We start from the raw sequence: 12,161 nt of genomic DNA on the forward strand, positions 1-12,161 counted from the left end.
AAAAAAGCAATGGCACAAATCACCACAGAATTATTTAAGTGATCATATCCACAGGCTGCTCTTGTAATTATATGCTAAAAATATATGACTGTTCTCATTAACAGCATTTTCTCTAATTAGACTGACATCAAGAGCTTCTGAGAATGTGTAATTTTTCCTGAAGTATGACTAAAAGTATCATAAACACGGTTTGTGCAGCATTCACGTACATCACCTTTTATTTACTACACTCTAAACTCATAAAATATTTAACATATCTCTCTTCCTTTCTCTTATTTACAGTACAGAGGCTCATCTCTTGTCACAATATGGTGTGTGCATTAAAATCCCTGGGAATAGTACTTTCCACATTTTAATAAATTGACTCTGATTATTTAAAATAAGTACACAAAGAAAAGCTTGTTCACATGACTGTGTCATACCCAGAAGAATAACTCTTCCAGTAGACCTATTCTCTGTCTCAAAAAAAAAAAAAAAAAAAAAATCCCTCTTTAAGTAGAACACATTCTTCAGCCACTACTGGATTATGTATCATGCATATTTATAATGCTCATATGACAACAGGTAAAGCCAGCGATGACTTTTTCAATTCTGTTTGGAAGAGTATAGCACGCACAAAGTGATTTGGCTTTCACTCTCTTTTTATCTATAATCCAGTTATTTCACATGGGTATATTTTATTTATTCTTAGTATACAAGTATTTAATGGTTCAATAATAACTGGCAGCTTCTGACAGTCCTATTTTCTTGATTGTGGATACAGTTCTGTGCACATATGTCAGATGAACTGAAAAAAATGCAAATCACCTCATGTGATGCAGCAAAAAGCAGCAGAATGTTATTATTTAAACAAATGATTCAAAGAGATGAATACGAACATTCCAGTGACAGGAATACTATGAAATTAGGTATGTTTTAATATGTGCTGTCTTCATAACTTGCCAGATCTGGTATTTATGTTTTTGGTTAAAAAGCAAACCTAACTGGGGGAAGGCAGAGGTGAGGAGGTAATAAAGGTGAGAAAGCACATATTTATACTATATATGATTTTAGGAGAAAAAAGTGAGTGGGAAAAGAATATATTTTCATATTAAAAAAAAACTGTCACATCTGGACACATTTCACAGAGAATATAAAAATAGCACATAAGTTAATTAACCTTCTTTCCTCCCACTCCAGAAATATTTGTTTTATAATAATATTAATAATAATTAACATAATTCTGGCAGCAGCATAAATCTATGACTTTTTAAGGCTTGAGAGTGTCACTTTTTAATAGTTGGGTACAGTTGAATGAGAGTCCTGCCATTTCTTTTATTTACACTCTTGACTCAGCAAGAATCATTACAGAAGTCCCCACGGTGGTTATCTGCAGCTCGTTAAGTCTCCTACGATGGCTTTGACTTTATAACCCATTCAGCATTTGGATTGAGCTGGTATAAGTCCTTCATGTAAGTGTCGTCATCGAGGCAGCGTTCCCCTATTAAAGAGATGTATCGGTTTAATACAGTGGGTAGACTGGGATGAAATTTTAAACGTAAGCCTAATGATTTAACGCTTAAGTCTTAGACTTCAAACTACTTCTCATTGTTTCCTGTTTCTCATAATATTATGAGAATCAGCCAAAATGTTGGAAAAGTCCATTTGATAGTCTTTCTCTAAATGAACAGGTTTCACATTAATTTAGGATACTGAAAATAATTTGTACAATGGGCTTTAAATGGTTTCTTAAAACCGTATTCACCTTTATTAGTACTGGCAACGGTTTTGAATCCACCTAAGAAACTACACTCAATTTCCAAGATCTAAGAGTAAATGAAGAATCAAATATATTCATATTTACATAAGCTTTACTAACAAAGTTAACGATTCAGGTTTCTAGTGGAGTTGTGGTTTATTTAAATTTTAAGAATGAGCCTTCATATTCTTATATTCTACTTTCAATATTTACTAACAGTTTTAAGTCCCAGAAAAAAATTCTACAAAACTCATCTTAAAATTATTTTCAATTACTATTTTGAATTCAACATTATTTCATTTATTTCTTAACAATTTTGCCCTTACCATTTTCAGAGTCAAAAAAAGATAGAAAGTTTCCTTTAAATTTTAAAAAAGAGATGAGTGAGACTCACCGATAATTATGAAAGGGCAAAATAAATTATAGAACACAGTCAAAATTACTTCATTTATTCTATTTCTATTTCCTAAATTACTAATGTTAATGAGAGTGAGAGAGAGAGAGAGAGAGAGAGTGAGTATGTGTATAAAATTTAGCAGGAAATCAACTATGGCCAAAATTATTCATGTTTTTACTAAAAATATCTAATACGGTACCATAATAAAGTGTTATCTTAGTCTCAAATAAGCTCTACTACTTCCTTTATTATGTGATGTGAGTGTACAAAAAAGAAAGAAGTTTTGAAAAACTTGCATCATTAACCATTCTGGAAGTCACTCCTATCATATAGGGAACTTGACTTTGCTGAGGTTGAACACAGATGGGCATTTGTACAGAAGGAGCTCAACCAGAGCCTGAAGAGAAAGGTCAGACCATTAAACAAACCCACAATATTCAGCAACTACAAAGCATGTAACATTTTACTTCTGATTTCCTTTTTTTCCCCTCCAAAGATATAAATAATAATCGCTGGCAATGTCAAATCAGCATATGGAATGCAAAGAGAAAAAAACGTGCTTACCAATATTTCCTCCAATTTCATACAAAAAAACTTCCCCTTTCTTGAGTGTCTGGGCAACCCCACTATTAAGGACAAAACAAACTGATTAGTTGTATCATCAAACAGCTTGCAAGTAAATCACTTTAACATGCTTGGGGAATTCTGGCTGGTATGGAAAATTCATAACTTAGACACACCATAATTATCTACACATTTGTATTTTCCCATCTGTTAAATATGCTGAATAGGTAATAAAAGTATCACACCTGTAAATTAAAATAAACAAATGGAAACATACATCTGAAGGCAAAGTAATAAATCAGTATCTAAATTTGGACAATTGAAAAGTTAACATTTAGCTGCCAATCAAATTATTAATATGATTAGCTACTATGCATAGGGGCCAAAATGGTCTTCATAAAACTATAGAAAGAAATGTTTCCAACTTAGTTTTCACATTGTGCTTATTCAGTAAGTATTTATCATGGGTTTGCTGTGCTGACACCTCTAATAGTGTGTAAGATGAATGTAAGGAATAAGGCGTGCTCTGTGTTGGCTGTTCAAACGCGGGAGGTACAAACACTGACAGCAGAAGTAAATTATGTCATTACGAGGACTTGACTTTACCGAGCAGGTTATGTTTACAGATTTACACTCTTCAAAGAATAAACTCTTTTAGAACATTAGGTTCAAACATAAAAATTGGTCAAACGCAGGGGGTTTCAAATCTTTCTGTAAAACAATTACCTAAGAAACCTGCAAAAAAATTCAGATCTAGAGCTTTGGAAACTCTGATTTAATGGGTCTAGGATGAAGCCCAAGAATCTGCTCTGAAATGCTCTACAGTGGATTCTGATGCATGGAAAGGTCTGCGAACCACCACTATAAGGCCCTGAAGACTCTCTCTAGAACTAAGAAGAGAAAACCAGGTCTGACTTGTATTCAAGCTGTTAGGAGGAATATGGTTACAATAGCAGTTTTCCTAACCGACCACAGAATGGCTCATCTGGTTCTCTCCCCCTTCTCTACCAGCTGGTGTCTCTGGCGCCCTGGATGCTCAGGGCTGTACGTGCCCTCACTCTCAAGTTCTACCTGCGGCACTGCATCCTAGCCAAGAGTCAACTCACTTTGTTTCCAACCAGGTGTAGGTTTATTTTTTTTATTTAAATAATTTAATAATGGTTATTTCTATTTACAACATAGTACATAACCTAATCAACCATGAGTATAAAAAGATTCGCTGTTTCTGTGAAAACCAAGTTGAACGTTTCAGGAGACTTGATTAAAAGGAAAAAAAAATACAGATATTGCTCTCAGATGGATTCTCAAGAATCTATGTTCTTGCTCCACTTTAAAGAAACTTGAACTGAATTTCCGGGTATATGCAAGCTTTTGCACAATACTAATCAACAAATTCATAAATAAAGAAAAGGCAACAATCTTTTATCAAAGACTGGTGGATGAATGTGCAATTGATTGTACATTTATTTTTTGTCATTCATGTGTTCATTGGCTCCAGTTGAGAAAGTGGGGGGAGGAAAAGAATGGGAGGAAATAGGGTTTCCAACTGTTCCAACACAGGTGGAATACAAATGGGAGAAGCACGGGAATGTGGTAGAAGAAAAAAAGATATATATGAACATTTACTGAGGATTTTACTTACTATGTGGCCCAGACAGACAGTGCTCTGTGCTTCTTGGTCATTTTCCTAGTTAATTATTGCAAGACTCTAAGGTAGGTCCACTCGTACAAATGAGGAACTTGGACTTAAAGAGACCATAAAACTAGCCTAAAGTGAAACAGGAATTGCTAGCTTTTGAATCCACATTGAATGTCTGTCTCCAGCATCCCGAAGCATAAGGAAAAGGGAAAAAGAGGTAAATGGAGAGAGAGGTTTCCCAGACTTCGCTCTGGGTGGAGGACAGAGGAGAGAGGAGGTAGAAGAAGGAACCAAGGGGTAGCAAATTCTTGTTTAATAAGAGGGACACAAACAGAAAATCTAAATATGTGAAGGGCAGTTATGACAAAGCTGATGCTTTCTATAACAATACATCTACTACTGTTTCATGTAATGGCCTAAATATTAATATTAGTCACAGTTGAAGATATGATACAACTTCATAGTCACATCTTATATTATCAGCAAATAGAAGAACAAAGGCACAGACTAAATCGAGCACTTGCGTCCTGAAAGTAAATACTGTGTAAATTAACTGTGTCTAGCTTGGAAGATGGAGGAGCTGCTTAAATCTGAAGTCTGGCCAGATGTTCAGGTACACATTCTGGGAGAGGATGGGACATCATCCCTGGTGGGAAGAATGGCAAAAGCTGGTACCTACAAACTGAAGACAGGGAATAGGGAGGAAGTGGATGGACTCCAGTGAAGCCAAAAGACCCCTTAGGGAGCAAAGACACCTGAGAAATTCTACCACTGCCAGGACTTAATCTCAAGGAACCATCTACTCCCAGACTCGCACCAGTGGCCCCCAGATCTGGGATGCTCTCTAGACCCTGCCACCAGTGTGGAGAGTGGTTAAGGGACTGCCTCTGGAGACAGAAACCACAGACTTAGAATTCCAGACCTATGAAAAATGCGTGACCTTGCAAATCTCAGTTTTCTTATCAGTAAAAAGTAAGTAATAACAGTACTTACATCAGAGTGTTATTGCAAGGGAAGTTTATGCTGGGTTACTGAAAGCCCAGATATTACCAATAAGCCTCTCTTCCATTTCAACACCATCTGTTAGCTGCACAGATTCATCCCTTCTCCCAATTTATAAACCCTGAGGGAAGGTACTTTAAAATATACGTTTATACTCCTTCTTGCAGTACCTAGCTAGCAGAAGGCCTTAAACAGAGCAGAAACATATTAAATACTTGTGATACTGTATTAAAATTGGAGAAGCTTTGGCAGAAAGCTTGATTGAAGCTCCCAAATATTAGAATGAGATTAAATTCAAGAAAAGTCCAAAAAGAGAGTATTCATAAAGCAAGATGTTGATGCCTCGGATTTCCCTCTTTTTAAAAATTTAAATTTGTTTGTTTCAATGAGTGAAAATGGGGGTGGGGAGGGCAGGAAAACATGACTTTAGCTAAAAACAAGAATTCAAAGGGTAAAAATGAAAACTCAATGTACTTGCTAGAACCTCTAAAATTCAAGGAAAGATAGTGCAAGACGTTTTGGAAAGTGCATGCTCTAACATAGTCAGAGGGAGGCTAACAGCTTTCAAAGGACTCTCCCTGCCCCATCAATCTCAAAATAGAGGTGAAGGACTTGACCTTAATGAGGACGGTATGTTCTCCCCTTGGGACTTGAGAGCTCAAGGGATTGGTTGTCCTCTCTCAGTTTTTCATGGATTTTTGTTTTCAAATTTGTGTATTTTTTATTCTGTACATTTCACATATTAAGTTGTGCCTTTTATTTTAATCCCACTGCATCCTAATTAGTAATTTTCCTTACAGCCTACAAAGAGTAATTAACCTCCAATCAACATATTCTGGTAAGAACACTGAGTGGCCTCCTTTGCAAAGCCCATCGCAGGCACAGTGAAGGAATGCTCGAGAGCCTGTCTGAATCAGGCTCAACCTGAACACAAATTGCATCAAATGAACCAAACTCATTCCAACAGTCTAATTGTTCAGCCTGCTCTGCTCTTCTGCTGAGAAGACAAAATTTTTAAGCGCTTCATACAACCCCATAGTTAAAGAAAAAAATGAGAGAGAGAGAGAGGGAGAGAGAGGAAGAGGGAGGGGGAGAGAGAGAGAGAGTAAGGAAGAGGAGGAGGAAGGAGAAGAGGAGGAAAGGGAGGAAGAGCAAGTGAGTTATACCATGGAATAATTAACACAAAACAGGCCTCTACCTTTCTTGGCTGAGAAACCTGGCAAGTACATCACTGGCTTTTAGTTCTTCAGTTAGCTGTATTGCCATGGAAACTTTCGAAAGATGGGGAGCTTGCACTCGAATCACTCCCTGAGGAACGTCAGCCTGCAAAGCAATAATGACACTGGAACAAAGCTGGCAGCAGCTGGAACATGTAACTCTGTACAATGCATTATATGGTAAGTGTGCTTAACTACTATGCATTTTACTTCACTACATAAAAACCTTAACTACTGTATAATGTAATTTGCTAAATTACATCAAACCTCAAATATCCTCTTAATGGTGATAGGGGAACTTTATAATGCCTGTGCAGTAATGCTTAATTATTTTTAAAGATGTAAAGAATGACAGCAATAACCATTACTGCCATATTAACTGCTGATTTCTGAGTATTACCTACTAGAGGGTGCTTCTTCATGTAGCAATTTATGAAATTGAATCAGAAAGAAGTTACTTTGTGTGTGTTTTAAAAATCTTCCTGCACATTCACAAAATTTCACAAAAATTTTTTGTCCCAGAGTGTTAAAAAAAAAAAAAAAAGAAACATACTTTCCTAATCTATTTGCATTGTGTCTGTTCCCCATTTGGCTAATGAGCTTACACTTTTGACTCTATACTTTGAACTTACGATGACCAATCCTAAGCCCGTTGCCCATGGATGTGAAGAATATTTTATGAATTTGGGGATATCAGTGAAAGTTTATGAGGTTTGTAATATGAAAATGTCAGCTATAGCATTAAAAATATTAAGCTTAATTAATTCCTAAATGGTTCTGCTAAAACAAATATTAATTTATTATTTATAACCATGTGTCTTACATCTTAGAACAAACAGCATGCACAAATCAGGTTTTAAGACAATGCTTTAAATACTACAAATACCTGTTCAACTGAACTAAAATTTATTAAGCATCTACTTAGTACCAGATATTGTGCTAGGTCTACTTACCGAGTAGATAAATAAGACACAAATCCTTTATTGCACGATATTATTTTTCTGCCCACACTATGTCTTTTTTTTAATGTACACGGTCTTGAATTGCTTTTCATTTTTAAACATCAAACACAGATACACCACAGACACCATTAATATGCTTTCTTTCCAAGTTCAACAAAAATAATATCCCTTTAGAATTGGGCTGCATAAAACTGTAGGTGTCCCCAAAAGATTTAATATAGCTTCTCAGTAATATCAGAGTTTGAGTGTGGGAATAACAAAGAAAAGAAGCAACACTATATAAGACTGTGCAGTGAGCACAGGATCGGGTAGTCCACAGACCGCAAACAGCGGCCAGCCCTGTGAACATACAAAAGAGGGTCTGACCGCCAGCCTCAGAAACCCTGCCACCCTCGCCTGAACACTCAGTAGAGGCCACAGCGCACACTTACTCCAAACCTGGACAGTCTTCTGGGGCTTCCCACGGGTGATCCTGCTGGGTGAGGAACTGTGGTCGTAGTGTCCTACCTAACTTCCCTTCCAGGGAATATGATGTTCAACTCAATCCTTAAAGGACACCCTAACTCCAGCATCCCAATTCCATACCCCCAATTCCAACCCTGCTCAGCCCCCTCAACTCCTGCTCAATCTCTCTATCCAGCCTGGACCCTTAGCTTGGTTCTTTGACTTCTACTTTTTGGGTCACATACTTTGGCCTGATCCCTTAATCTTGTCTATGGCTTTGACCTTGACCTTGCTCCTAGGATGCCAGTATAGTTCACCTTTGTAAACTATACTATTCATTTGTAATACTTTGGAAAATACAACACTTCATACAACGGATAGGGCATTTCATGTGGTAGTGTTACCTTTTCCCTTTCAAAAAAATTACTGAATCAATGGTGTAACTAAAAACTCAGGGACTATGTAAACTAGTATATGAACTTTGCTTTTGGGTTTGATCTCTAGCTTATTTCCTATAGTGGCCCTTCTACCTGCTGGTATGGCCTCACCTATCTGTTTCCTCATAAGAGGTAAAAAAACAATAAGCTGACACTCTGATACTAACGTCAGACTGAAAACTGTAACAGCAACATTTGAAGCATTGAGACTGTGCTCATAAAACCCTTTATCTACTCAGTAAGGGCTACAATATTGGCAACTTTGGATTCTGTTTATTATTATCATCATCATCATCATTACTATTATTTTGTGGAGGGACCTGAATGGCAGGCCAAGGTTTACAGATAACCATATGCTTTATGCTGATGTTAAAAAGTTAGGAAATCCTGGTCAAGTCATACTGTCAAATATCCTTACATATAAGTTTTGTTTGATGACAGTAATAGTGACAAAAATTGTTCTCATAATTACATCTTACCCAACCCTAGAATTCAAAAAGGCAGCCAAATCTATGCTGACATTTAAAGTAAGATGATATGATTAAGTTTTTATATATAGAAGGTCCACAATAAATGAGTTATAAAACCAGAATGATTCAGAAAAATAATGTACTACCATAGAGAGCTCAGGGGGATGCCAACCATAGTCTTCTCCCTGCCTTTCCCCCCACTATACCTTGTGGAACCTTCTACTGTTTGGATTTTTAAAAAGGCCAAATTTTGCTATGAACACCCCACAGTTTCCCTTCTCTGTGTATGTCCTACTCCCATTCTGAAATATCTCTCTGCTACCCATTTTTCAAAGCCCAGCTCAAATACCTCATGGAATCTTCCATGATCCACAGGGTCAAAAGGAATTTATTTGTTCCATTGAATCTGCTGTATGATGGGGTCCTAATATATGACACCTGTATTCTAGTTACATGCCACATGTCTGTAGCCACCCATCAAGATTATTGATTAAATGAGTCACTGAGAAATATTTTTTACTATAAATGATACATTAACAATAGTAAAATTTATCTAAAATAAAAGAAAGTATATCAACATACATTTCCTTCATGGCAAAAAAATCATCTTAGGAACATGTCTAAAAAAACCAAGTTGCTTCTATTTACCACATGTTATTCTCTCTATTATCAAAAGAAGACAGGAATGGAAAGAAAGTGGAGGAAAGGAATTATTAGAAGCTACAAGAGGATAATTCAGTCATTTACTCCTGCAGGAACCCAAGCAGAAAAGCCAACATTAGCATCCATCTGCTTGGGGGTGTAGTCTCTTCTCCCCTTCAAGACATCTCATGAAGAGCTGAAAGCCTCTAATAATATGACCATAGGTCTATGCTTTCTAAGTGAGTTCAGGGATCATAGTTTTGAAGAGTACAGCTATTGCTTCCTTATAAAATGCAGCACTGAGTTGAGGGTGGTGTCAGGACTTGCGGAGAGAACACTCATCTGCCATAGGAATCCAGGGTCTTTCTGATAGTTAAGAGTTTTAAAGGAAGAGTCCCAGGTATTAGGACCTGCTGGCACTTGAGGGTTCTCATGTATATGTCTAATGTTAGATGCTTGTCATATTATAGAGGACAGAGGCTGGCCTTTGCCAATTTGGGAGTGGCATGGGAATTCTCCCCTGGGTTCCCTATGGCTATGAAATAAAACATTTCCCACCTCCCCTTGCCCCAGTGAGCAGCGGATGGGGCTGAACCAGCTCTGGCTCAGTGTCAGCCCTTCCCAAACTACTAACTGGAAAAATTTTGACTTGTTTCACATAAAGTTGGAATATCAATACCGTGAAAAGCCTTTCATTAGGCCAATAGCACAGAGCACCTTCCTAAGCTGACGAGCTATATTCCCTGACAACTAGGAACCTGTATTCTAGCCGTGTGCGTGCGCGTGTGTGTGCGTGTGTGTGCGTGTGTGTGTGTGTGTGTGTGTGTCTTGTCTGTGTGATAGAAACAGTTCTTAGCTTGTTTATTTCTGTGGTAAATCTTTCCACCCAGATTCTCACAACAATGTAGAGACTGAGAGTCTGACTCAATATGAATCTACCATGCCCTTTATCTTTGGAGTAGAAATGAGTTTAACCAGTAGATGTAATTGTAAAGATGAAGAATTTAAAAGTCGTTTCTGGAAAGTTTTTGCTGGGTATCTTGACAAGGAAGCCCAAACTGATATTTTTACACAAAGATGATAAACAATAAATTGATGCCCAAGATATAGTTTAAATGGTATATGACAACCACTAGTAAGTTCTAGAATCATGCTGTATCAAATACGGAAGCTATTAGTACACTAATTACATTGAGCTGCCAAGCTTTGAAAAGACACAACACGCCTGATCATTAAGCCAAACAGTCTGTTCTTAACTTGAGCCATAATAATAGCTGAGTCTGTGCTCAGTATAATCTTTGTAACCTATTTCACATTTTTTGGTTTAACAGCTGTGACTCTGTGTCCTACATTTTGAGGGGGAGCAGTGGTACCTGTGAACTGAAGTTATGTGCTATACAGCAGGGCTGAAGAAGAGCAGTATTTGACTAACATACCATTAAAGTTTAGTCACAGAGGATTTTACAACTTCAAGAGTGTTAATTTCTTATGCATGCAAAATTATTGTAATAGAGAAAATGATCTCATATGGTCCTCACATGCTTTACATATTAAACTAAAGTATATATTTTTAATCTGATTTTATTATCTGATTAAACAATTTTAGTATTCTATAGTGTATAAACACTGCATTGCTCATATTTTTGCACTCTAATGATTAGAAATGTAATGTCAGAACTTTAGAATAGACATTAATTTCTTTTTCTTTTTCATTAAAAGCTAATTTAAATGTAAAGCTGACATTTTTAATGCTACAGAAAAAGCTTTTATCTTCAAAAGGGCCAATTGGAAATACAGCTTTTTCTAAAAGAAGGCCAGATATAACACGTATTTTAGAAAATTAAACAAGGACATTTTAGCAAGGTATCTTAAACTGAAATGGCACTTTCGTCACCCTAGTCTGAATTGACAATACTGGGAGGTGGTGATATAGAAGGAATTCTCTCCTATCTTGAACTGTCTGTGTTCTGATTATAATTGGGTCTTTGTTATCCAAATGCCTTAATTTATTATCTAAGTCACAGATTGAAAGAATTTTAAAGAAGGGCCTTAAATAACTTCCACAGTTAATAACCATTTAATTTCTAATAAAATAAGTTCTGATATTTTTTCTTTTAATATGCTATTTTTTTACACACCATAAAAAAATCAGAGAATGTCATAAAAAGAAATAAGATTTTGTGCTTGACATTGTAATTTGATTTTCCACATGGGTCCCTAAGTAAATCCAGACACTGTTTCCAGACCTGAAGCAGATGCTTGAAACCATACCTGTGACAATGGTCTGGAGTGAGAGCTGTTAAATGAAACCAGAGATGCGACTGTCAATTCGAGTTGTAGCTAAAGGCATGTAACCCTGGCCACAGCTGACCCAGCATCTACCCCGCACTGCTACCAACTCCAGGATTCTTCTGGTGGCAGCAACAGATTTCTTTTTCATGTCCAAGGCCCTAAACCTGAAAATGTCACAAGATCATTCAGGAACATTTAGCAAGTCACACAAGCTCTCTAAACCTCGTGTTCCTCCACTGTAAATTAAAGATGTGGCACTAGGTCATCCCAGGTTAACACTGAAGTTCACCCTGTGAGAGAGAACTTTTGTTTCCTTGACCAATGAGGCCAGATGTGGTGAGCAGCGTGGAATATTTC

General features: G+C 36.9%; 1 protein-coding gene across 1 annotated transcript in view; it reads right to left on the bottom strand.

Annotated features, from left to right (window-relative positions):
• Positions 1–1,292: 1,292 nt before the first annotated feature.
• The window catches only part of ARHGAP18 (Rho GTPase activating protein 18), a 175,545-nt gene continuing 164,676 nt past the window's right edge, over positions 1,293–12,161 (bottom strand). The window contains exons 11-13 of the mRNA XM_012660793.1: positions 6,539–6,663; positions 2,700–2,761; positions 1,293–1,480 (exon numbers count right to left, since the gene is read on the bottom strand). Coding sequence (XP_012516247.1) covers positions 1,389–1,480; positions 2,700–2,761; positions 6,539–6,663 — 279 coding nt within the window. The 3' untranslated portion in view covers positions 1,293–1,388. The remainder of the gene's footprint in view (positions 1,481–2,699; positions 2,762–6,538; positions 6,664–12,161) is intronic.

This window comes from Propithecus coquereli, unplaced genomic scaffold (assembly GCF_000956105.1).
Source record: "Propithecus coquereli isolate 6110/MARCELLA unplaced genomic scaffold, Pcoq_1.0 Scaffold68, whole genome shotgun sequence".
Taxonomy (NCBI): domain Eukaryota; kingdom Metazoa; phylum Chordata; class Mammalia; order Primates; family Indriidae; genus Propithecus; species Propithecus coquereli.